Source organism: Pteropus medius, unplaced genomic scaffold (assembly GCF_902729225.1).
Source record: "Pteropus medius unplaced genomic scaffold, Ma_sr-lr_union100, whole genome shotgun sequence".
NCBI classification, from domain to species: Eukaryota; Metazoa; Chordata; class Mammalia; order Chiroptera; family Pteropodidae; genus Pteropus; species Pteropus medius.
In genome coordinates, this window is record NW_024354501.1 from 1,708 (window position 1) to 28,349 (window position 26,642).

The following is a 26,642-nucleotide window of genomic DNA, read 5'->3' on the forward strand; positions in this document are numbered from 1 at the left end:
ATTAGGAACAACCAAGACGCCCCTCCACCCTTGGCCGACAGGGTTTACAACGTCCTACTTTGGCCACAGGGAGTCCCACACCAGCGACAGCAGAAGGCGCCGCACTCAGCGATGCGGTGGACAACCCGCTTTGCTGACACCTGCTGTAAGTGAGGACCACGTAGTGTGGACTGTGCGGACAGGGGTGGAATGAGAGACCCTCAGAGGTCACCGCTGCAAAGAGACGCTGAAGCTTGAGCAGGATGGGCGACTAAGACGTTCGGAAGGGCGGCTGCGAATAGGTGCCCTGAATGAGAGCCCACCGGCTGCTGTCGACCATCAGAACTGAAACCATTAACCCTGGTTATCCAGAGGCTGATGTTAGTCTGATCAACGAAGACATCCAAATCTTTGAGGAGGGGCCAAGTATTTGCCCAGGGCGGACTGGAAGACGTACGCGGCGGCCACTACGCGGCAGCAGCGCGAGCTCTCGCGAGAGCGGCCTCAGCTCTCTCCCAAGAGCAGCGCGGCGGGAGCGCGAGCTCTCGCGACAGCGGGCGCGATCTCGAAGCCGGCACTGGGAGGCGGCGAACATGGCGCGCGCGGGGCCGTCCTGGAGCCGCCTGGACCGGCAGCAGGAGCGGGACGTGCGCGAGCTCGTCCGCAGCGTGGCGGGCCTCCGGGACGAGGCGGACCCCAACTTCCAGCTCTCCCTGCACTTCGCCTGGTCCAACTTCAGGTGCGGGTCGGGGCCGGGACGGCGGCGGAACCCAGTACGTTGAATCCGACAGCACTGTTGTGGTCGCCCCCTGTCACGGCAGTGTGACCGGGAGGATGGCAGGCGGTGTTAGCGTCTCTCCGTTCAGTGTCAGGAGGGATCTTCTTGAAGAGTAGACAGTTTTTCAGAATCTGCAGTCAGTCTTGGTAATGACACGAGAAGTGCCTGCTTGGTTAACGGTGAGAACACAGCAAGTCGGGCACCCACCGCGCCACGCCCCTGGCCCGATAAACTCGGTCCCTACGCGTAACATTGACATACCAGTGCCTGAGTAGATCAGACAGGACAAGTTGAATTCCCGGATCTCAATTACTTTTCTGGTAATATTCCGAAAGGCAGTAAGAGGATGGATATCACTTTGGAGTCGAGCGAGACATTAGAAGTTACTATCTCTTTTACACATTGAGAAACCAAATTATAACAGGTAAAGTGGTGGTCTGCGCAGCCATTTCCTGGCATAGAATTAGGTATGTTATTTAGCAGTGTAGTTCATTTCTTTTAAGTACGGGTTGTTGGCTTCCATACCCAAACTGAAAACAAGAGTTCACTGGAATATAGTATAATTTTGCGATGCTTTAATCCATCAGAAAAAAAGAAGAATTACGTTTGCGTTTTTAAACTTGTGGCCAAGTTCTAGACCCTAGAAATTCAGAGATAGGTGACTTATAGTATCTATCTTTAAGGAAAACAGAGACGAAAGTCAGTTGTGTATGACATAGAGTAGTAGTTCTTAACATGAGGACCTGAAGATAGAATTCAGGTGTTATGAATCAGAACAAGAAAAAAATTACACTAACCTCAAACTAAAAAATAGCATATCTTTCACTTACGAATGAAAGCAACAAGCAATATTAGTTTACCTATAAGTGTGTCACCAGTAGAAATCACACACTTCACATCATGTTATAGTTGTTGCAGATGTGTCTAAATATTGTTTGCTGTTATTTTAACGGTAGTCACGGACCCACTGCTAGATCTTGTTACTTAATGCTTTAATAAAGAAGTTTCTCTTACTCTATCACACACTTTTAAAAACACTTCACAACTGTGTTTCAGTATACGTGGTTTCCTTTGTATTTCATTTTTTGGTTTAAAAAAGGTTGCGAGAAGGGGTCCCCAAGCTTCAGTGGACTTCGCTGTAGCATACAAAGATTAGGAACCCCAATATAGATTGTGCTACGCTAGACTTGGACACAGGGCATTATGGGAAGGCAAAGGAGCCAGAGGACAGGGTTGGGGCGGCTCCGGGTGACTTGTGTCCTGCTGAAGCGGTGCTTGAGCACTCTTTGAGGTTCAGTGGTTGCTTTGCCTACATGGTGGAGGTGATCCTGGGAGAGAGGCGCATTCCTGAGTACAGCTGAGTAGAGGGTGTTTGGGGGCATATGGCGGGCAGTGATACCAGTCTACTTAGCTACGTGCCAAAATTACATCTTGTCTTTTAGATTTCACCGTTTTTTGGATGTCAACAGCCACAAAGTAGAAAAGACAATAGAAGGGTAAGTTTATATGTGTGTGTATATGTACATATTCCGAAATACCTGATCTTTTTATTATTGTAGCTTTATAACTGTCATTTTAAAAATATGTTTTAGAATTTACGAAAAATTCATCATTCATTCTGATCTCAGCAAAGCTGCCAGTTGGAAGAGATTAACTGAAGAGTTTCTCAACGCCTCCCTTCCAAGCATAAAGGAAGTAAAGGTGTGCGTCACGTTGTGAGATCTCTGTTGTCTAGTTTGCCATTTCCAGTGATTATTGTCATCTTGTTTCTGTTAATATTTAAACATTTAACACACAGCGCAATATACATGACATGTTATTGAATTGTACGCTTGAAACCTATTTGATTTTATTAACCAATGTCACATCAATAATTTTTTTAGCATTTTATTTTATTATTAACTTCTAGTACACATTACGTCACTTAGACATTTATATAGTTTACGAAACGATCCCCCCGATTGCTCCATCTTCCCTCTGGCTCTGCACACAGCCCTCCTCTGTGCTGTGCTCCCCATCCCAGTGACCATCTTATCGACTACTAATTGATACTTCTTTAACGCATCACCCCTTCCTCCCATCTCCCCAGCTCCCTTTCCCTCTGGCCGTCACCAGATTGTCCTCTGTATTTGTGAGTCTGTTTTTGATTCATGGGTTCTTTTTGTTCTTTTTGTTCCTTAGATTACACAAATAAGTAAAATCATATGGTATTTATTTTTCTCTGACTTATTTCGCTCAGCATAGTAACCTCTAGGTTCGTCCAAGTCATTGCAAATGGTAGATTTCATTTTATTTTAGCGACTGAGTAATGTTCCATTGTATACGTGAACCATAACTTCTTTGTCCCGTCGTCTGTTGATGAGCGCTTAGATTGCTCCCATATCTTGGCTATTGTGAGTAGTGCTGCCATGAGCATTAGGGATGCATAGATCTTTACGAATTAGTGTTTCGGTTTTCTTTGGATAAATACCCAGAAGTGCAATTGCTAGGTCAAAAGGTAGATCCATTTTTAATTTTTTGAGGAACCTCCAGACTGTTTTTCATAGTGGCTGCACCACCAGGTTCCCACCAGCAGTGCACGAGGGTTCCCTTTTCTCCACATCCTCGCAAGCACTTGTTTTTTGATTTATCAATGATGCCATTCTGGCACGTGTGAGCTGATATCTCATTGTGGTTTTAATTTGCATTTCTCTGATGACTAGTGATCTTGACTATTTTTTCATATGTCTATTGGCCATTTGTATGCCCTCTTTGGAGAAATATCTATTCAGGTCTTCTGCCCATTTTTTAATTGGATTGTTTATTTTCTCGTTGAGTTGTTCGGGTTCTTTATATATTTTGGGTATTAACCCCTTGTCAGATATTCCATAAGCAAATATCTTCTCCCAGTCAGTAAGTCGTCTTTTTGTTTTGTTGATGGCATCCCAATAATTTTAATAAAAAATTTTGTTGAGCAACAACAAAAAATATTTAAACACTCGTTCTCTTTTAGAATTGTTCACGATCTAGAGCAGAATCCTCTGGAAACTGACTGAAGTATTGCCGTGAAACCCAGTGTGCCTCAGACTTGAGATGAAAGAGACCGCAAACTCTTGTTTAATCATCTTCTGAGCCCCAGCCTGTGAAATTGAGATCAGAGATTGGCACAAACAATGGCACTGCCTGGGTATCTTAAATCTTTTAAATGGCTCTCCGCACCTGGTAATAAGAACGACCTAAATAGTGCTTACTAGATGCCGGGTGCTGTTCTAAGCACTTTCATATTTAGTCATGGGTTCCCAAACTGCGGTCAAACTGAGAACCGCAGGCGAATGAAAAGTGTTCATCACAAGTCGCGTCGTTAGCATAAACTGCCTGGTTCATGGACCAAAGCCTCCAGCATGCAGAAACACTCTTCTCAGGGTAGTCCAAGGGTTCGGGTTCTCTCTCAGGAGCCAGGCAAGGGCCAGTCCTGAAGACCTTGGAGATATTCACAGTTTGGGCAGCGTAGGCCTCCAGAGTTAAGCCTTTCTTGCACACGTATATTAACTCATTTAATCTTCAGGGCGACCTCTTACGGCGTATTCTATTATCGACAGGCTTTCCCTTGGTCTGCGTTCTGGGAATTGGTGTCCTAAGGAAGAGAGCTTCAGATAATTTAAGGAAGGGCCATAAAAGTCTTTCTTGAAAAGAGAGAGCTGCAGTGCTCCAAACCCCTCTGCAAGGGTTGGAAGTGCACTTCCGTGCATGGTTCCTACAGAGACCACTTAGAGAGAAGGAGACAAATTTTCTTAGATCTCTTTGTGGTAAATGTTGTGTAGCTTTCTGCGCAAACTGTAAAATTTAATAAGTAGATCCTGTGACAATAATATTAATGTTAAAAATAATAGCGAACCATTTTAGAGCAGCTAGTGCATGGCAGGCACTGTTAGTCTGTGGCGACTGCGTTCCGTAGATTCTGGTACTGCACTCGGTTTGGTCAGGCAGATGCCGTGACCTCAGCTTAATCTACACCCGTGAAAATACCTGTGTTGTGCAGAATAGTTAAAGGAAACTGTCCCTTCTCATTCCTACTTTGACCTTTTCATTGTCATCTTTGATCATTTCTCTGTATGCCTCTAGCAGTGGCCTTCCCCGAACACAGTGAAACCATATTCCTAGAGATTAGGGTTTATTTAGGTATAATTCATGTTTTCTTGAACTAGGAAAAACTTGGGGACATAACTGTCATGGGATTATCTTTTCTTTATTCAAACTACCTTAAAAAGCTCTTACCGACCTCAGTGATTCATACTCTTCATTTTTTGTTTTAAAGACAGATGCACATTATTCAATACTGTCACTTCTTCTGTGTCTGTCTGATTCTCCTTCAAACAGCAATTATGTGGAAACACCAAGAGATAAAGAAGTGGGTACGTTATCAGATGCTTTAATATATAGCAAATAAATAGAAATTACTTGTATCGCTTAGTTACTAGATGTTGATTTTATGAAACGTAAGAATGTGTGAAACAAATATTTCTGCTGCATCGGATGCAATTACAATTGCAGATTTTCATTTAAAACAGAAATTCTAACTTTGTAAATTAAACTTTGAATTACATAAAGAAATTAACTTTTGAAGATGAAAAAAATTACAGTTTAAAATGTATTAGACTATCAAATTATTGACTGTTTCAGTGTTTTTGAACTTTCATTTCCTAAGTGCATTTTATTTTGAGTTTTGTTAGACTTTTTTTCCTATAGTTTTGAGTTTTTTCCCACTTATTTTTGATAAAGCTGATAAGATTCTTTTGTTACATTTTAGAAAAGAAAGATGATTTTGACTGGGGAAAATACTTGATGGAAGGTGAAGAAGTCGACCTTAGTCCGAATGTAGACACACCGGTCAGTAAGTGGCAGTAGTTTTGCTACTGAAAATATAAGCATGTGCCAAGTTATATAGATGGCTTTTTTGGGTCCTTCTGCCCTGCAGCATCTTAAATAAAAGAGTAATAAAACTTTTCAGTAAATTCGAGTACTTTGTCATGAAAGATTTATTAAGATTCTGCAGCAAGTCATTAGTACTGGGAAGTTGAACGGAATGAGTACCCTTAATGTACCCGTTAAGGAACTGTGAATCTTGGGATTTTTGCCACCCAAAATAATTTCATTCTGTAGCAACTCTCAAGACAGTTAGAAAAAGTTTTGTTTGGTATAGTTTCTGCCTTTCTTCTGAAATTGTCCTCGTCTTTTCGTACAAATAGCTTCAACTGTTATACGCCCTATGCGCTTCCTTTTTTAATCAGAATTGGTCTGAAGAAAGTGAAGGTGAGGATGACCCACAGCCCTTAAGCAGAGAGGACTCTGGGATTCAGGTGGATAGGACGCCGTTAGAAGAACAGGATCAAAGCAGAAAACCAGGGCCTCGTGTCCTCTGGAGAGGTACTGTGTGTTGTCAGGTGCTGGCACCCTTTCTAACGGAAGAATCCCCTGGAAGGAAAGGCAGGTCCATGTCTGTTAAGATATTGCTAAGCTCGTGTTACTTCTGCAGTACCTAAAAAGTAGCGCTACAGAATTCATGTCAAAAAGGGATTTTGAGGGCAGTTTTGTTCTGAGAACTTTGCTAATCCTAAATGTTTTAGTTTATTTTTTTATTGGAGAAGGATTAACTTTGCTAAAATTGGGAACTAAAAGGAGAAGATGTATACGATTTAATTTTAAATTTGCCTGTCTGCTTTTTCAGTTTTTACTGAAGAAGTATGACTTGGAAGAATCTAGAAAGGGCTGGAAGCAGCCTGAGAGATTAGCTGTCTAACCCGCTTCTCATTTTGTAGACAGAAAACAAAGGCCCGATTACCATGGGTTTCCTGCTGGTCACAGCTGTGGCACTAGCCCCCGGAGCTGGGTCTGTGACTAGGCCCTGCACACTGTACTTGAACCTTGCCAAATGGCCACAAAGTAGTTAAAGCTGATTTTAGCATCCTAATGATTTTCTGGTTTTCTTTATTCCTTCCTTTCTAATTCTTGACTGGGAACTTTAGGACAGAACGTGGATTATCAGCTCAGAGCACGTCATCACTGGGTCCTGCAGGGCCTGTGGTCTCGTTTAGCACGTCTCCCCCACTCTTTGATTCTCACTCCATTGTCCTTCCTCTGTCGGCCCAGCGTAGGCCCACGTGCCTGACGGCGCGGATGTTGGTGTTCTCACGTATGCGAAGTTCTTGTACGGTGCACCCTGTCGGTCGCTCTGCGTGTACACTGCGTGCTGGGACGGTGCTGTCCGTGAGCTTGGCTCTGCTCCTCTGCGTGGCACTCTGCCCATGTGGCTCTGAACACCTCTTCCGTCACTGCTAACTGCTGCGGAGACTGCCATTCGCAACACCACATTTCTGTCCTCTCCATGCTGCGGACAGGCCTCGAGCCGCCTGTACCCTCTGCCTGGCGCCACGTGCCTTAGGGACCTGGTCCTCCTCTGATTCGGGGGCACGGCTGCTGGCATTCGCATCCGTCTGACCACTAGTGATAAGTGCATGTGGTCCCCCTGGCTCTCAGCCCTGCCCCTGTTGGGAAGTGCCTACTGACGCCCTCTGCTGGCTTTTCTTCTGAGTTTTTTTGTCCTTCACGTCCACCTCACCCTTCAGGGTTCTTTGTATGTCCAGATAGATTCCTAGGGTTTAGATGTTGCGGTGATCTTTTCTTAGTCACTCACCTGACTTTACATGTTGTGTGGTACCCTTAAAACAGAATGTGTCCTTTTAAAAGATATTGTAGTCTCTTCAAATTTGTGGATTTTTCACAGCGTGGGTAGTATTTGAGTCTCGATATTTCTCTCTGCGGAAACGTTCCCCTGTATTTTCCTTCGGTTTGCTCATCTATATTTTGGGTTTAGAGCTTTTGTGACCTCTGGGTCCATCTTACGTATGAAGTGAAGTTCAAGGGTCCAGCTCATGAGCATCTAGCGAATAGTCCATTCTTTCCACATTGCCTTGCGGTTCTGTTATTATGGCATTCTGAATATTTATTTCTGAACGTTCGGCGCTCTTCCTTAGGGTGAGTTGCCGAGGAACGACTGTGTTTATTCATACGGCTTTGTAATATGTCTCAACATGGAGAGGGCCAGTTTCCCCCTCACCTCCTTTACTCTTTTTCCAGACTGGCTTACCTTTTTGTGGACTTTTATTCTACCATAGACATTTAGAAGCACTACGGCGAGTTCCTTAAAAATCCAGCTGGAATTTTTATTGGATTTATAGATTTAGCCAAACTATGAAAATATCTACATTTCTTCTAATTTTTTATGTCTTACTAGAGTTTGGGAACTTTCTTTGTAAAGATCTTAAGTATTTATTTGCTGTGCATTTGTTTCTGTTTTTGTTCGTTTATTTTGTTTATTCCTCATGTGAGTGAAATCATACAATATTTGTCTGACTTATTTCACTTAGTATAACACCCTCTAGGTCCATCCATGGTGTCAGAAATGGTCAGATTCCATTCCTTTTCATGACCCATTAACATCACATTGCACACGTGTATCCTGACTTTTTAATTTAATCACCTGTCGATCGGCGCTTAGGTTGCTTCCATATCTTGGCTGTTGTCAGTACTGCTGCAGTGAGCATAGGGGTGCATAGATCTTTTTAAGTTAGCGTTTTGGATATATTTGGATAAATAACCAGAAGTGTAATTGCTGGGTCGTATGATGGCTATATTTTTAATTTTTCTGAGGAACCTCCAGACTCTTTTCCACAGTGGCTGCACCAAGTTCCACCAGCAGTGCACGAGGCTCCCTTCCTCCGCATCCTCGCCAACACTTGTTTGTTGGTTTATTGATGGTGGCCATTCTGACAGGTGCGAGGTGATGTCTCATTGTGGTTTTAATTTGCATTTCCCTGATGACGAGTGACGTTGAGCATCTTTTCATATGTCAGTTGGCCATCTGTATTTCCTCTTTGGAGAAATGCCTATTCAGGTTCTCTGCCCATTTTTAGATTGGATTGTTTGTTTTTCTGTTGTTGAGTTGTGTGAGTTCTCTGTAAGTTTTAGCTGTTAATCCCTTATCAGTTGTATCGTAGGCAGTTGTATCTTCTCTCATTCAGTAGGTTGTCTTTTTGTTCTGTGGATGGTTTTCTTTGCTGTGCAAACACTTTTTAGTTGGCTGTAGTCCCATTTGCTTATTTTTTGTTCCCCTTGCCCGAGGAGATACATCCAAAAAAATATTATGAAGAGCAGTGTTAGAGAGTTTACTGCCTATGTTTTCTTGTAGGAGTTTTATGGTTTTGGATCTTACATTTATGTCTTTAATCCATTTTGAGTTTATTCTTGTATATGGTATAAAAAGCGATCTAGTGTCATTTTTTGCATGTAATTGTCCAGTTTTCCAAGCACCATTTATTGAAGAGACTGTCTTTACCCCATTGTGTATTCTTGCTTCCTTTGTCATAGATTAAATGACCGTAGAGCGTGGATTTATTTCTTGGCTCTGGATTCTGTTCCATTGATCTCTCTATCTGTGTGATGCAATTATAAATGGAATTGTTTTCTTAATTTCTCTTTCTGATTATTTGTTATTGGTGTATAAAAATGCAACCCATTTCTGAACATTAATTTCGTATTGTGCTACTTTACCGAATTCATTTATCAGTTCCGATAGTTTTTAGTGGAGTCTTTAGGGTTTTCTCTATATCGTATCATATCATTTGCAAATAATGACAGTTTTTTTCCTTTCCAGTTTGGATGCCTGTTATTTCTTCTGATTGCTGTGGCTAGGACTTCCAATTTGGATGCGAACGTTGCTAACACCTGATGTTGTCCCAGAGCTCCCTTAAACTGTCATTTTTTTTGGATTCTTTTTCCTTTTTGCTGTTTTGATCGAATGTTTTTTTTTTTTTGTTACCTTATCTTCAAAATCGCTGCGCCGATCCATTGCTTCATCTAATCTGCTGTTGATTTCCTGTAATGGAGTCTTCATTGCAGCCATCGTATTCTTCATTTCTGACTGGTTCTTTTGTATGGCTTCCAACTTTTCATGTTAAGTTCTCACTGAGATCATCTACTCTTCCCCTAAGTTCATTGAGCACCCTTATAACCAGTGTTTTGGACTCTGCATCGCGTAGATTGCTTGCCTCCATTTCATTTAGCTCTTTTTCTGGAGTTTTCTCCTGTTCTTTCATTTGTGACACGTTTCTTGGTCTCCCCTTTTTGGCTGCCTCCACGTGTTTGTTTCTGTGCATTAGGTAGAGCTGCTCTGTGTCCAGTCGTGCAGAGTGGCCTCATGTCGTAGGAGTCCTACACAGACCAGTGGTGCAGTCTCCCTGGTCACTTGAGCCGGCGCTCCAGGTGTGTCCCTTGTGTGCCCTCCTGCCGTAGTTGAGCCTTGGCACGTCAGTGGGAGGGGCTGACCCTCGGGCTGATGGTCGTGAGGACTGGCCATGACCATGAGCTGTTGTGCAGGGCTGACCCTACCAAGCAGGATTTGCTACAGCTGGGCTCTGGCCCCAGTCTGCCCTTTGGGGGTGTCATTCGTGGAGGTGGTTGGGTGGTGCTCTGGTGTGGTCTGAAGCTGGCTGCCGGGTGTGTTGGTTCTGAGGCCTCTTGGGAGGGGCCGAGGTCAGTTGCTGCCTGTGCCCTGCCCGGAACCACTTGGTGTGAGCTATAGTGATCTGCATATGGTTGCCACTTGTCCTGGGCTTGGAGGTGCCTGGGAGAGGCTAAGCTGCAGAATGAGGCTGGCTGCCACTAGTGCCAGGCTTGGGGCAGTTCATCAAGAGGTGTGGGCCCTGCAAAGGCCAGATGCTGCTTATTAGGGGTTTGTGAACCTTGTGAGATTTTAGGAAAGTCTGCAGACAGGCTGTTCGTATGGAAAAGTCACTGGAAGCGGCTTAGGCCTTCACCTTGGGTGGGGTGGGGTCTCAGGGAATCACCAGAGCAGGGCGAAAGGTATCAGGCAGCTTGATGGAGACTCCGATGTGGCACCCACTTGCACGTACAAACTAGGTGGAGGAGGGCTCAGCAAAGGGACAATGGCTTCTGCCAGCACTTCTGTCTGAGAAAAAGCTGCCCCTCCAGCGTTCACCTCGAAGCCAGCCAATTTAGTGCCCCTCCCCACCTCCGCCCCAACCCCGGTGTGTCCCTGGAGCTTTTCAAGCTGCTGTTCCTTCCCTGGAGCTTAGAGCAAGTGTTCATAAGCGAGTGAGTCTGTGCTAAGGCGCTTTAAGTGGACTCCTGGGACTCTTGTCTTCCCTCCATGTCACCTGGATGGAATCCCTGCTGAATTTCACAGATATTGAGAGGACCCCTCTTCCCATCTCTGATGTTCTGGGCTGGAGAGCCTGGTGTGGGGCCGGGACCCCTCACTCCTCGGGGGGCCTCCGCAGCTGACACCACCTTCCAGATTGTTAACAGCCACACGCGGGTGTGGGGCCGGGCCATTTAAATGCCCTCCTACCAGTGTCTACGTGGCTACTACTTTATGTCCTCAGTTTAAGAATTCTGTTCAGCTAGGCTTAAGGTGGTTCACAAAGGCGGCTGTTCCGTAGCTTGGTTGTGATTTTGGTGTGGTCACGGCGGGGGCGCACACTGCGTTCACCTGCTCTGTCGTCTTGCCTGTTTTTAACTTAGGATTTTTTCATCTTTATTTTTCTATGAATTACTTTTCCTACTACGTCTTTATCTGGTTTTAGTTGCAAGGTTATATTAGTCTCCCAAAATGTTAGGCAGCTTTCACTTTTCTTGTTTTCTGGAACAACCTGTACAAGAAATCTCATCCTTCAAAGTTTAGTGCTGGTCCCGGAGAGGCTTTGACAACCACTTCAGGTTCCTTCGTGCTTGTTGAATTATCCACATACCCTGTTGGTGTCTTTTTATTCGTGGGGTTATTTTAAAATTGAGTAACGTTATTTTTACTTTCTATCCAGTGACATCTAATTAAGTTTTGTACATATGTCTCTCTGTACATGGTTTTAAATAAATGATTGCATGTAACTGTTGTCAGGTAGCTGTTATTTTAAAGAGCCTTTTCCTATTGAAGATTCATTCTGATGGAGTCATAAGTTCAGATGTTGTGGCAAAGTCGATACGTGTTTTTTGCTCAGCTCTTACAACTGAAACTTTTTACCTTTCCTCCGGTAGATGAGCCTGACGTCCGAAGCTGGCTGGAACAGCACGTGGTCCGTCAGTACTGGACAGCCCGATCCTCGAGCTTTCCTCATAGTTTACATTTGCACTCCAACTTAGCTGCTGTCTGGTAAGAAGCTAAATTTCTCATTTAATGTATTTATTAATGGGAGGAACTTTGGCCGGCACTGCTGGAGCTTGAGTCTCTGGCAGGCATCCAGTCTGGGTCCAGGCCGGAATTGGAACTGTGGAGATGCAGAAGGAGGCCCCGCCTCTCCCCATCTGCGGCCCTGAGCGGACCGCCCCCAGGGCACCAGCTTGTGCGGAGTGTCGGTCGGAGGCTGCGCAGTGCGGGACGGATGGGCCCTCCTGCTCAAGGCTGCCAGCCTGAGTGGCCGCTGCTGGGATGGCTCCCTCTTGCTTTGCGATGACCCTTGTGCTGATCCCAGTGAAGGCTTCTGTTCTGCTGGAGTCCAGATGGAGCCAGAGTGACTGACCTCATTTGGGTGGGGGACAGAGGTATCCTAGTAGCTTCTGAATTGAGTGCTGTTGGGTCGTGGGAGCTGGATGAGAATGAGACACTCGCTGTCAGCGAGTTCTGCAGGTGCGAGCTTGATGACAGTGTCCTGGGCTCTGGCACACGAGCTGCTAGGTAGCAAACTGACATTTCAGTGAACTTATTGCAAAAAATAGTTACTATTTTGACAAAAACATAGTTTCAGTTTTTGACTGAAGCAGCAATTAACATAGCAATTAGAATCGCTCTGAAAGTGCTTCTCCTAGAGCAGCCTCCCCCCAACTGCCCCCCAACCCTGGGCTGGTACCTGTCCGTGGCCTGTTAGGAACTACGCTGAACAGCAGGAGGTGAGTGAGCAAAGCTTCGTCGGTACCTGCAGCCGCTCCCCAGCACTGGCATCACCGCCTCAGCTCCATCTCAGATCATCAGGCGTTAGATTCTCATAGATGCCTGGTGCCCAAAAGGTTGGGGACCGCTGTTCTAGAGTATTTCAGTTGATTCGTGAGGGTGAATGGCAAGGCATTTAAATCCTGTATAAAGTTTGTTTGCTTATTGATTACTGGTCAAATTGCCAGTAAATTGCACGTATTCTTGGAGATAGGTAATTTTACTGAGAATAGCTTTTCATTGTCATTTGATGTTTGCTTATCTGATAGGGACCAACACTTGTACAGCAGTGACCCGTTATACGTTCCAGACGACAGAGTTTCTGTCACTGAGACGCAGGTTATTCGGGAAACCCTATGGTAAGACCTATTAACCCAATTAAAAGTCTAGAAGACTTAATTAGTGAGAAGCAGAATGTGGGATTTTTTTAAAGAAACGTGTTCAGGGGTTTTTCACATGTGAACTAGAAGCGGCTATTAGGTGTGAACCCTGGGCAGTTCCCACTACTCAGGAGCCACCCCACTTTCACTATAGGACACTAAATCTCCACCTAGTTTTAAGTTACTGAATAATCTAGCTGGGAACAAATAGGGTCTGATCCAAGAGGAAATGGTCCACAACCCCAAGGAGCAGCGTGAATTGACAGCAGCTGGAAGGGATCGATCCCAGGCGCACCCTCGTAAACATCCCGCAGGCTGATCCCCACCTCAGAGAATGCTTAGCAGAAGCCAAGTTGGAACTGGACAAGTGTCTGCAGACAAATGTATGGGCTGCATGGGTTCGTTCATGTATTTGTTGAACACTTATTTATTGAGCACCCACTGCCTGGCGGGCATTATGCTGGACACCAAGGTCGAGGGTAGAAACAAGACAGACGTTTCTCTCTTTATGAAGGCTGCATTCTAGTGTCAGGAGAGAGAAAAGACAAAAGTCAGTAAAAAAGTATATATCAAAGCACGAAAAATAAAAGTGAATGGGAATTACCTGCACTTGGACTGGGACCAGGAAGCCCAGACCTCAGATTCAGCTGTGGAGACTGGGAGATTTCGATATACTTTCTTGTTTTCCGTTTTGAATAGCAACATATGGTTTAATTAGATTAAACCATCCCTTTTATGACATCTGCGTCTGTAATGAGGTTCCTAGTTTGCCGCTTCCTGCTTTTAGTAGGCAGAGTGTTTCAGTGAACGTTCGCCTGTGCCCATACCCAGAAGGCAGGACTCTAAGAAATTAGACGTGTGCCTTTCCACAAAGAAGAAAATGAGAAACGCAGGGTGTCGCGCTGCCACACAGAGCTCTCCGGTCCGGGTCCGCTGCCGGGAAGTGGGACGTTGGTGGTCTTAGCGTTGAGAACGGGAAGGTCTGTGGGGCCGCTTGGGTGTGTTAGCGTCTCTGTTAGATGATCCTGAAACATTGTGGGTCTTAAGGTTCAGGTGAAAAGATCATCTGATCCAATTTTCTGATCTCCTTGCCTCCCCCACCCCCACAAGTCTGAGTCTTTCACTAACATTTCTTAGTCGTGATTGTAGTCCGTATTTTCCTGAACTTAAAACACGTTCGCCTCTTTTATCTCATTTCAGGTTGCTTTCTGGGGTAAAAAAGCTATTTATATTTCAGTTGGTAGATGGGAAGGTAACTGTGAGAAACAACATTACAGTAACTCACTTGACACATGTAAGTTATTTGTATTTATTATAATTAGAATTGAATAACAGGGTTTATGTAAACAGCAGTTATATGATTTTAGAACTTTTTTAGAACTTTTGCAGTATTAAAACGACTAAATGTATATAAGATCCAGAGGGCAAAGTTAAGTTGTGCACCTGTCCAGTGCTTAGAGAATTCTTTAGTATTGCTTATGATGTTCATACCTAGTTTTGATGTGTGCTTTCTGCTTTTTCCCCCCCCGTCATTCTATAATGGGAAAGTTGCATACTGTAATTTTTTTTTGCCTATAGGGCATTTACATGATACATGTTTTTAAAAAGTATAAACCACAATTCGTTTTTCTGTAGAAATTAATGCTCACACTACTCTTTGAATCTAAAACAAAGTATTGGTTTTATTTCTTTGTTTTCTAAGTACACTGTTCAAAACAGTCAGGAAAGAAATATTTTACAGTGGAGGGGATACGAATGCTGATAGAAGACTGAGTGTCAATACTTGCACTTTGCTTCTGCCGTAGAGCTGTCTACGGTCGGTGCTGGAGCAGGTGGCAGCGTATGGCCAGGTCGTGTATCGGCTCCAGGAGTTCATCGATGAAGTCATGGGGCACAGCTCTGCCAGTGCGCTACCTGGGCACAGCTCCGGCCTTCAGAAGCTGCCTGAAGCTCCCTTTAGAACCTACCAGGCTTTCATGTGGGCCCTGTACAAGTACTTCATTAGTTTCAAAGAGGAACTTACAGAAATCGAGAAGTGTATCATCAATAACGGTACTTACATCTCTCCTTTGCTTTTACTGTTAAGATGCATAACTCGCATTTCGAATGCCATTTAAGTTATTAATCGATGTCAGGTTTGGAAATCACCTGGCAAGTAAGTAATTCTCATGAATACATTCATTTCAAAATGTATATTTTCAGCCATTCATCTCTCTCAAAATCCAAACGGTGCAGAAAGACGAATGGTGAAAATGTCTCCTTGTGCTCTGGCTGTGCAGGCGAGCGCTCAGCACCCTCCCCACAGGCCGCCAAGCCGTCCGTTTCCTGTTTCCTGTGCGCACACCTGGGAGTCTGCTGGCTGCCCTCTTCAAGTTGTTTTTTAACTTAAATGTTGAGGTTTATCATCTGACCAGCATATAGAGAGCCTCCTCATTCTTTTTTACAAATTGAGTGTTCTGTTGTATGGATGTATTGTAGACCAATCCCCTTTCGATGGACATTTAGGTCGTTTCTGACCTTTGTTTCCGGCGGTGCCGCAGAGATAGCCGCTTATGGGTATGTGATCGTACACGTGCACCAAGTTGTCTGTAGCGTGAATTCTTAAGAGTGGAAGTGCTAGGTCACAGGATGCGATGGCCTGTGTAATTATGATGAGTTTCACCACACTGTGCTCCACAGAGGTGCAGATCGGTCACTCGACACTCTCGCTAGCAGCGTACGTGAATACCTGTTTCCTCGCCTTCTTGCCAACAGTATGGTATCAGACTTTTTGACCTTCACCGATAGATGTGATAGGTGTAAAATGGTGACCCAGTGTATACGTCTTCCTCCTTAACGTATACCTACAATTACTTCAGAAAATAGTGCAGCGTGGTCCTGTGTTCCTGTCACCCAGCTTCCCCCCGTGGTGGCATCTCTCGTAATTATAGTATGTTATCAAAACTAGGAAATTGGCTTTGGCATAATACGTTCATTGACCTGCATTCCTGACATGGGTTTCACCAGTTTTGCACGTGCTTGCTTTTTTGTGGGGAGGGAGTGATAACCTTTGCATATAGTTGTGTGACGTTTCATCGCACGTGGAGATTCGTGTAACCGCCTCCACGTTGAGGGGCAGAGCTGTGCCACCAGCAAGGGTACTTGATCTTGCCGCTGCTTTGAAGTCAGCCACCCTCTCACCCTCCCCTCCCTAAAACAGTATCTTGTCGTCTGGTTTTTATTTGCCCAGTGTAGTTTTAATTTGCATTCTTTTATTACAAATGAGGTCAAGTGTCTGGACGTTTAAGAATCCCTTGTATTTTCTTTTCCATGAACCATCAGTTTCTTTGCACATTATTTTGCAGCTGAATTGTCCTTTCTTTTCTTTAAGGAAACTGATCTCCTGTGATATGAGATTAAACACATCGTCCTCCAGTTTGCTATGCCTTTCCGTGTGGCTGGGCATTTATGTCACATTGGAATGCAGACATTTTTCCATGCTAATGAGTTTGATTTCTTACATTTGCAGACACTACGATAACTCTTGCAATAGTAGTGGAGAAGTTGTCACCTCGACTGGCTCAGCTCAAGGTTCTGCACAAAGTGTTTAGTACTGGAGTAGCAGAAGTCCCACCTGACACTCGGAATGTCGTTCGGGCATCTCACCTACTTAACACACTGTACAAGGCCATCCTTGAATATGACAGCGTTGGAGAAGCCTCTGAGCAAACCGTATGTGGGACCCTTGTCTAAAATGCCTGACTCCATTCTGCCCAGCCAGAAGAGTGGTGGGTCATCTGTCTTAGCTCTTTGTCAAAACGGCACTTAAATCATGGCGTGGGGTTTTTACATTAGCTTCTAAATTATAATGTTCAAGTTCACAAAAACTTAAAAGCAAGATGTGAAAAATACCTAGCTGACTTCTGTAGGCATTTGCAGTAACTCTCTTGAATGAAAACGCAAATCTAATATATGAGGCATCTAGAGTAGTTAGATTCATAGAAACAAAGCAGAATGATGGCACCTGGGGGAACGGGGGGAGAGGAGAAGAGGGAAGATGCTTAATGGGTTCACAGTCGTAGTTTTGAGCCTGAAAAGGTCCTGGGGGTCCGTTTTTACCACAGTGTGGATAGACAACACTATGAACTGTATACCTAAAAATTGTTGATAGTATATTTTATGTTTTCTTTTTCTTTCCTTTTTTTTAACCGCAATTAAATACAAATCTAACTGGAGACCGATCGGGAAGCCGCAGGTTCCTTTGGGTACTCATTTTCAGTATGTTTCCTAGTTTGTCGGCTCCCTTTGCTTTCTCGCCATTGTGGTACTGCAGGTCAGTGCAAAGGAGGGTGATTTCTTTCAGCTATGCCAGTGTTTCCCTACTGAGGAGCATAATAGAAGGAAATCGAATCTCAGTGGCTGCACTGTTCCGCTGGGGTAACCGTATCCCAGTCCGCACTGTCCAGTTTAGAACATGTCCTTGGGTGACTCTCCATGCCAGAGGGCACTGGCATGGACTGCCGATGGTATGGGCACCTCACGTTTCTGCGAGTTTTCATAAGGGTTTTATAGCATATGTTTTGGATTTTTAATTTCTTCCTTGGTTTCAAAAAACATAGACATCCGATCTCTTCGTAAAAGGCATTTCGGAAGCGTTTAGAGATCTGAGTGCGGACTGTGCTCGCTCCGCACAGGTCTCCCTGCTGTTCTCTCTCTGGGTGGAGACGGTGCGGCCCTATCTACAGACGGTGGACGAGTGGATAGCACACGGGCGCCTGTGCGACGGCGCCAGGGAGTTCATCATCCAGAGGTGAGGGCGGCCCTCACGTTGAAGGCGTGCGCTTCCGCGAGCTCCAGACGGGGCTGCTGCAGGGGAGCAGTTCGCTGACGAGCTGTGTTGTCCCTACCGGCAGGTTCTGCTGCGTTTTATAGAGCACGTCGGGTGGCAGCCAAGAGACACCTTTTCCCAAGTTTTATGTCAGCTCACAGCTTTTCTTAGCAAGTTATGTTTCCGAGTGATAGCGTGTGTATGGAGGGCTGGTAGGTGTGGTACGAGGCACACTGCGACCCATTAAAATGAATTTAGGTGGCAACAGATGGTTTCAGTGATTCCTATTATAAATCATCAGCAAGATAAAACTATAAAAATGGGACAATATTTTTCCAAAGTGGCTACTCTTTTTTTTTTTTTACTCCTTTAGTCAATCGATTTTCCTAAACAGAATCACAGAAACTGGGGGAGAGAACCGTGGGCACTGTCACCGTGCCCCGTTTGGATGTGTGGTGTTTGCTGACAGCCATCTGGCCGTTTCTCTCGCAGGAAAGGTCACATTAAGTCCCCAGAGCCCGGGAAAGGCGCGGACGTAGCGAGCCGGCCTTTCTTTAACTGAATCCATTATGTCCTGTTTCATCTCTCACACGGGAATTTTTGTAAAAATGGGGTTCTGACTGTTCTTAGAGGGTGATGAGTGACTGTCTTTTCATTGTTAAAAGCATCCAGTTAAGAATATGTGGGAAAAAGGGGTGGAAGTCTGGGGTTACTTTCACGGGAAATGGCAAATGGGCAGACTTTTATTTTACCTCCAAAGAAGAACAAATCGGTCCAATTTTGTTTAATTTCAATTCAGGAAACTTTCTATTTCCTTAAATTTGCCTATACCGTTCAGAGTATTTATCCACGTTTCCACGTTAAACTAACGTCAGATAAAATGTCTCCTCTTTTGCGTAGACATGCCTTCATTTTTCCATTCGTTAGTGTTACTGTGGTTAGGAGTGTCTGGAAAACATACCTAGGCTAGAGCAGGTATACCGTTGTGTTTCAGGAGGAGAAGTTAAAGTTTAAAATTCTTCTGAATCCCTGTAGAAACAAAAACGTTCCAGTAAATCACAGAGACTTTTGGTATGCAACTTACACGCTATACAGTGTATCGGAAAAGACAGAAAATGAAGAAAAAATGAGCGATAATGCTAGTGCAAGTTCTGGCAGTGACCAGGGACCCCCCAGCAGGCAGCACACCATGGTGTCCTTCCTCAAGCCCGTCCTGAAGCAGATCATCATGGCTGGCAAGTCCATGCAGCTGCTGAGGAACCTGCGGGTGGCCGAGAGCGCCACATGCCCGGCCACGGCCAGAGGTGGGTCCCTTCCTCGTGCACGGCCCGCAGCACTGGGGCGCCTCTCCCGTCACTCAGGGAAGTCCCCCGGTGAGTCCTTGCTCTTACTGCCTCAGGGCTGGTCCTTTAGTTAACGATTCTCCGAAGTTTCTGCCGTGCAGCATTTAGCGCTCGAGGACCATGACCCTGGCAGATAGGGCTTCGTCGGTGAGCAGTTCACGCTTGATCGTGGGTTTCGAGAAAATCCTGGTGTCACTTCTGTGACCCTTAGTTGTTTTGTTTCTGAATCACCTTTATGTTACGTTGATTGATTTGTATTATCGTATGTATTTCAAGTAATATTTTTACTTTGGAGTATCTCCTTTTCGGCCAAACAGTAAAATGTTTTGAGCTTTCCGGGGCCACCGATGGGAGTTTTTCCAATGACCTCTGACCTCTGTTAGCGTTATCGTAGTGCTCTCCAGCGTCACGGTAACTGAGCTTTCACGCATCCTGCTTGCGATATCATTCTGTTCAGGAAAAATTAGCTTGTGTTTTGAATGCTTAACTGTGAACTTTGCAGATGTCTAACAGCGGATGTGAAAATGCTGAGTCGTACTGCACTATACAGGTAATGAAAACATGGATAGACTCTTATAGGCCCAAGGAAAAATACCAGGCCATGGTTAGATCAGATTGCATAATATTTCTTAATGTCACTTAACGCTATTTACTGGAGCACAGTTCAGCTGACTTCTTTGTTTCAGATGCAGAGAGAAAAAGCTTATATACCCTTTTTCTGGAGTCTGTCCAGTCACGTCTTCGGCACGGAGAAGATGCCATGGCACAGGCCCTCACTGAGAAGCAGGCAGCCAGAGAGAGCCTGGTGAGGATGCAGTCCATCGCTGAAAGGCACCGCGAGCTGGACGATGTGCACGACCCGCTGCTGGCAGTCAACTTTGCAAGGTGAAGCACAGTGCAAGACTTTGATGCTCAAAATGGCAGAATCTGCAATATTTAGTAACTGTTTGTCTCTGCCACATAGGGCTTTCCAACCTTCAAATATGAAACTCAGTAGTCTGTTCCTCAGGAGGAGAATACCTGAAGCTACTGTGTTCACTTATTTCAGGTGTCTGACTCGGCCCCCTTGTTGCTTGTGAAAGTCCACAGTTTATCATGCACCCTAGGCCCCCGAGGAGGGCTGTCAGTCATACCGGAGATGCTCCGGAGTCTGGTCACGGGCAGGCATCAGACACACGCCAAGTCAGACCCTCCCTCTGCAGAAAATGCGTCTTGGCCCTTCGATGCTTTTAGGTGCTTAGTACCCACACGGTGCTCTGTTTTCGGATCCCGTCATTCACTGACAGTGGCCCTGATGACCAGACAGATGTAAAGCACTTGATTCTGGATGCAGAAGTGACTCTGAGTGACTGGTCTACCCAAAGTATATTTGAGAAGAGAGGTTCTCTCATTCTGTCATAGTTGGTGATTTCAAGACTGAAGGTTTGAGGGGTTCTCTGGAGTTTTAAGAGAATTCCGTTGAGCGCGATTCCTAAAAAGAAGCCTGATATTTTTGTGTTACAGGTTGTACTTGGAACAGAGTGACTTTCACGCGAAATTTGCTGGTGGAGATGTGTGTATGGATAGGTCATCTGAATCTGTGACGTGCCAGACTTTTGAACTCACGCTGAGATCTTGCCTCTACCCTCATATTGACAAGCAGTATCGAGACTGCTGTGGAAACCTCATGCAGACGCTGAAAAGAGACTATAGGTATGAGGGAATGTGATTTTGGAAGTAGTTGTGGTTTATTGTACTTTAAGAAAAATTGAAATTATTTTATTTTTTATTATTCTTTTTTATTATTTATGCCTACAGCACCTGGGCTTCCTAGGTAGTCTCCCATCCAAGTACTAACCAGGACCTACCGTGCTTAGCTTCTGAGATCAGACGTCGGGCTTGTTCAGGGTGGCATGGCTGTAGACCATGGACCGTGGCTCCACTCGGGTGCAAACTCAGGATGTTCTGCGTGTAAAGCAGACGTGCTAACCGCTACCCTATGGAACCACACGTCCTTGAAATTATTTTAAAACCTGTATTTCAAGTTAATTTTTGTTAGAGTAGGAAATACATGTGCAGTAAACAATTTTATTTTGAGAGAATCGACCATTAATGTTTTCTCCATTATATTGTGAAATTTAATTCTTTGTGTGTTTCTGAGACTTACTGCAGAAGTAAAACAGGAAAAGCTTGTAGCACATAAGTGCCCATCACAAAATTTGTTATCAGAGGGAAAAACACGAAGTTACTTAGTGATGGATGACTAGTTCTTTAAATTATGGCGTCTCCATAAAGATGGTTCATCTGTATTGTGTGTGAACTGCATAAAGTTCATACAAATATGTTTATACAGACTTAAATAACGTAAAATGTTCTTAAAGCTTAAAAGGCAAGATATATAATTTGGTGAGAAATATATATTTTTTTGAATGCGGAAGAAAAAAAAGATTGTAAAGAAATACTCCAAAATATTAACAGTGGAAATTCACTAAGAATGGTAGGATTTGGATTAGCTGTCTTTGTTACACTTTTGTGACTGCCTGCTTTTCTGCGTTTTGCAGAAACAACTTTTTTCTGATGATTAAAGTAAAACATATACTACTTTTATTATTAACACAGTATTTGAGAGGTGTTAGTATTTCTGATTTTAGTAGATGTAGAATGTAAACCTGTTTCACTAAAAATGGTAAGGGACAAAACCTGGTATCGATAGAATTCTGTCTTAGATGGCTTCTTTTCTCTCCATTTAGGTTGGTTGAGTACTTGCAGGCCATGAGAAATTTTTTTTTAATGGAAGGTGGAGATACCATGTATGACTTCTACACATCAATTTTTGATAAAATAAGAGAAAAGGAAACCTGGCAAAATGTGTCTTTTCTTAATGTGCAGCTTCAAGAAGCAGTAGGACAACGTTATCCTGAAGATAGTTCACGGTAAAATATGGGAGGCACCTTTTATTTTAAATACTGTGAAACTGTCCATGCGCCATCAACTTTCCTCTGAAGTTTTACATATGTGACCGATTTCACCTTCACGCCAACTTGAATTCTGCTCACGCGTTGCACACACTGGACAGTGGAGGCAGCGGGTAGCTAAGTGACCTGCCCTCTGAGCTCCGGGAGCCGATGCGATGGCACCATGCGGCCTCCCTCACGGGACTGCCCTCTGCTCTGGGGTCTCCCGCTGCGGCCGCCGTGCACCCCCTGTGTGTGGCCTCAGGTGCTGCTCTGAGGCAGCCAGAGCAGCCCTCCGGTCTGCAGACCCTCACTGCCCCCGCGTGCCGCTGTTGGCCAGGCCGTCCCAGGCCAGCCCAAGCTCGGGAGTGGGGGACAGATTCCTCCACTTGGTGGGCAAAGTTGCATGTTTTCGAACCGTTGTGTCATTTTGTCCCCAGCCGTGTTGTAGCCAGCCCTTTGTCCCTGTCCCCTGGGGGTCGGTGGCACTGAGTCTTTGCAGAGCAGACTCAGCTGCCAGCCTGCTTACTGGCCCATCTTCCTGCTCCATGTCCTCTCGGCTGCTTTTCTCATTTCCCTGAGCAGACTTTCAAAAGTGATGATGGCGGTTAATCCATGTGAAGGCGTTACTTTCCTCACGGCCATGTGGGTTGTGACCATCTACTGCTGACCCTCTGCTGCTAATGGTGGATAAAAATAATTCCTCTTATTTTTATTCATTTTTAAATTACCTCTTTTTCTTCCATAAAATCAGAGTTTTCATTAATTATGTGATTAGTAAGAGCAGCATAATTGCTAGGTTCTTTTCGTAATGAGAAACGAGTGCCCAGCAATCCCCAGAGAGGGCCAGGAAAGGTGGTTTTTCAAGATCAGTGCAAGCGCATGGATTCTGTTTTTAATCTCTTTCAGTCTGTCACAGTTATTCTTTTTCTGTTGCTCAGACTGTCGTATGTTGACCCAGAGGGAACCCCTCCACTTGACCCCATTGACCTCACGGACCCCAGAGAGCACCCTGCTGTTAAGACAGACGTCCAGGCCTGGCCCTTACGCTCCCTGCCCCAGGCCGCCGTGCTTCTCCCATCAGCAGCAGCCCCGGCTTCCCGGCTGTCTGGCAGCTTTGACAGCCCTCAATCTGGGTACCAGAGTGTCCATCGGTCCTGGGTTGTCACCCGCTCCGGGCTCTCGCAGTGGATGGAGCTAGGAAATGTGTAGAAAGAGAAAAACAAATCATAAGCTCGTGTGGCTCTTTGAGTGTGTGGTTTCACTTTTCTGGCTTCCCTTTGTATCTCTGCCCCTCTGAGGACGTACTAACCCAGTAACATACGCAGCATCGCTTTGGTTCTATAATAGATAGTGATAATGTCAAAGTAACAGTAACAACAACAAGAGTTTAAAATGTGCCCGTGACTGTCTTCCTGTATTGCAAGGCGTCAGAGTCCTGCGTTTCAAGGTCACTTGGAATAATAACTCCACGTGAATTTACTGCCAACTTGTTAACGGTCAGGTGTGTTTTAGTGTATTTTCCACTTTTAGGAATTGCTTTCCCCGCTGTGGTTCAGTTTTGGTTTAAATTAGATGAAGCAGCTGTGTTTCCCGAGTGGAAACCACTTGTGCGAAGGTGCTTGAGGGAAACCTGGCTTCTGTTTCTGTCCCAGCCTGTCCCCTCCCCTGCAGGTAACCATCTTAGAGGTCCTGAGCCGCAGTTACAATTTACTCCCTCCCAGGTTGCGAGTAAGTTCACCCATCTTTTCTTGTAATACTTGAAAGGGTTTTTTTAAGATGCTGACCCATTTGGGATTTATCTAGCTAAAAAACATGAGAAAAAGATCCAATTTTATCTTTTTCCAAATGGCTGATTCTCATCCTTTCTTTTTCTTTCTTTTTTTTTTTCTTCATGTGTACAAATATCAAAGTCCCCGCTTTTAATTCTTTTGGATATGTACTTAGAAGTGGAATCATGAGATAATTCTATGCTTAACTTTTTGGAAACTGCCACACTGCATTCCACAGCAGCTGCACCATTTTACGTTTCTTCTGCCGTTGCAGGGTGTTTTCTTGGACGTCTCCCTAGTCGTATGGCTTGTTCCTCTAGATCCCAGGCGGTTTTTCCTCGCTGCTGCTCCTTGTTTCCGTCACAACTTTGATTTGGTCGCCTGAGGAAGGAATAGAGCCTCCATCATCTACGCCATTTTTTTCTCTCCCTGTTTCTTGAGAAAAGAAGTATATCTTTTCCTTTTTTTTTGAGCTACCCCTTTATTCTTAAATTTTCATAGGCACTTGGGTCATAGACATTTGAGTCTCTTTCCAGATTTTTCGTTCCATGTCGTCGTTCTGTTGATTCACGGGCCAGTCGCATTTTGTTTTAGTAGAGTTTTCCTGGCTGTTCTTGCTTACTTCGCCAAAACCAAACCGCGATGGCATTTTTACTGAGATTGCAGTCACTCTTTGTAGGTTACTCAGGACAGATGAGCCACACCAGGGACCCTTTCTGCTGTGGCGGGCATGAGCTCTAGGTTCCTGTCTGTGCCCTCAGGCTTCCTGAGTCCCAGCCAGGAGTCTCCTGGTTCTAGCATCCGTGACGTCAGCACGGCTCCCCGCCTCGCGCCCCACCTCGCACCCCACCCTCGCCCTGCTGCTCTTTCACGGCCTCCCCGCCACCCGTTTCCCTCCTTTCACCCTTGGCGTGTAGCTTCTTGCTCCCCGCTTGGCACTCATGGCTGGGGCACTTCCACCCCAGCTCGATGGCTTCAGTGATCCCTCTCGATGTGGAAATCTACCTTCAGCCTCACGTATCTGCACAGCCAGCACCTTGTGACTGTGCTCCGATGTCCAAATCTAAGCTCATATTTTCGCGTCTCGGTTTTTCCTAGTTGGGCAGCACCGTTCACCTGGTGCCCAAAGGCACTCTGGGGCTCACCCGGACCGCGTCCTCCGTCCTGGTGCCCACGTGTCCCTGGCTGGCCAGCTCTGCCCCTGGATTATATCCTCCCTGACCGCTCGGTGCTGCTCATAGGCTCCTCTCTGAGGCTCTGACTGCTCTATCTCAGCTTTTCCTTCCACTGGCCCCTTGCAGGCCACCTCTTGGAGCGTGGCTGAGCCTCTGTGAGGAGAGCCTCTGACTGTGCGTCTTGTGGTTCTTGTGCACGTAAACATATAGACTCGCCGTGTTCTCCTGCCATGTTAGACATTTCAGGATGTGGGACATCCTCCCCTACCCCGCCAAGGGTGTCCCACACCCTCCATGGACATGCTCTCCCATTCGCATGGCCTGGCTGTGATCTGCTCCCATGCTCTGCGTGGCCTGGCTTTGGGCAGCACCCTGCGTCTCCTCAGTGACGGGGGCGGGGAGGAGGCGCAGTAATTCCACCTGTTTGCTCTGTGTCGTGAGCCCTGGAGGGGGAGAAGGGACCTGTCCATCATGTGCTTCACTCGGCACCTGACAAATGAGGTGCTCTGTAGGTGCCTGTTAAGTACCTAGTGGGTGCTCCCGTAACAGACTTAAATTCTGATTAGTGCCTGTGACATGGGATGAATTGGCAATTCATAAATCACAGGCTGCCCTTTACATCTGACCTCCTCCCGCCTCCACCTTGCACGTGACCCTTCCTGCTCTGCACCCAGGCCCCAGCACGCAGTGCCTCTGCAGCCAGGGGCAGTGACGTGAGGGCTCAGTCCAGCAACAGGACTATTCTGAGGAGTGAATGAGGCAAGGACTGTGCCCACCTAGTGCAGGGCACAGGGGCACCTCCGCGTGCTATTAGTCACTTGAACTGAGAGGCCCATTCAAACCAGCATCGGAAGAGTGGCCGAGCGGTGGGTGCGTGGGTGCTCGCTGTGGAAGCCGACCCCGTTCTAGTCACCGCAGCCCGAGCGAGGAGAGCCGTCCCGCTCACTCCCTCAGCACAGGGTCCCCTGCTGAGCCTGTTGCCTGAATTTTACCAGAATTAAGCACCCAGTCTATTATAATTTTACCTTCTTTCCTTATTTCATCTTTTTTCCTGGTTAGCTGACTACAGTTGTTAACTATCTGTCCTCTTTTGTAGCCAAACCCATTATTTGAAAACTTTTCTCCTCTTCCTTATTTTAAATCCAAACCCCTGTCCTGGAGCACATGCCGGAAAGTGCCTTTATCGGCACATTTACATCTCTCTTATGAAATGCAGTGTCTTGTTTGGAATGTGATGTAAATAAAGTAAATGTTAAAATGATAGTTTTTTTTTTAAAGAGCATTTTTATGTGAGCATTCTGTTTTCACAAACTAAAACTGAGATTTCTTTGTCTAGTCTAGCTATATCTTTTGAAAATGTTGACGCAGCTAAGAAGAAAGCCCCCGTTCACGTGTTAGATGGCCTGACGCTGAGCTACAAGGTGTGTGGTGCCATTCTGCCTAAGAACGCTGTTTTCTGTTAAAATGAGAATATGCGAGTCATGGGCTACTTTCTGTT

General features: G+C 45.3%; 1 protein-coding gene and 1 pseudogene across 3 annotated transcripts in view; one reads left to right on the forward strand and one right to left on the reverse strand.

The window, feature by feature from the left end:
- Nucleotides 1-528: 528 nt before the first annotated feature.
- Nucleotides 529-26,642, forward strand: part of TUBGCP5 (tubulin gamma complex component 5) — a 48,513-nt gene continuing 22,399 nt past the window's right edge. For all 3 annotated transcript variants that reach the window (XR_005650791.1, XR_005650792.1, XM_039853409.1), the window contains exons 1-17: nucleotides 529-718; nucleotides 2,200-2,253; nucleotides 2,350-2,458; nucleotides 5,052-5,148; nucleotides 5,544-5,623; nucleotides 6,025-6,160; nucleotides 11,846-11,960; nucleotides 13,004-13,093; nucleotides 14,315-14,408; nucleotides 14,920-15,166; nucleotides 16,623-16,825; nucleotides 17,788-17,903; nucleotides 18,957-19,225; nucleotides 19,951-20,149; nucleotides 20,768-20,956; nucleotides 21,994-22,176; nucleotides 26,481-26,565. Coding sequence is in view for 1 of the 3 variants with exons in the window: in XM_039853409.1 (XP_039709343.1) it covers nucleotides 573-718; nucleotides 2,200-2,253; nucleotides 2,350-2,458; nucleotides 5,052-5,148; nucleotides 5,544-5,623; nucleotides 6,025-6,160; nucleotides 11,846-11,960; nucleotides 13,004-13,093; nucleotides 14,315-14,408; nucleotides 14,920-15,166; nucleotides 16,623-16,825; nucleotides 17,788-17,903; nucleotides 18,957-19,225; nucleotides 19,951-20,149; nucleotides 20,768-20,956; nucleotides 21,994-22,176; nucleotides 26,481-26,565 (2,412 nt within the window). In the remaining 2 variants the exon portion in view is untranslated. The remainder of the gene's footprint in view (nucleotides 719-2,199; nucleotides 2,254-2,349; nucleotides 2,459-5,051; nucleotides 5,149-5,543; nucleotides 5,624-6,024; nucleotides 6,161-11,845; nucleotides 11,961-13,003; nucleotides 13,094-14,314; nucleotides 14,409-14,919; nucleotides 15,167-16,622; nucleotides 16,826-17,787; nucleotides 17,904-18,956; nucleotides 19,226-19,950; nucleotides 20,150-20,767; nucleotides 20,957-21,993; nucleotides 22,177-26,480; nucleotides 26,566-26,642) is intronic.
- On the reverse strand, nucleotides 21,053-21,168 carry LOC120595377 (uncharacterized; annotated as a pseudogene).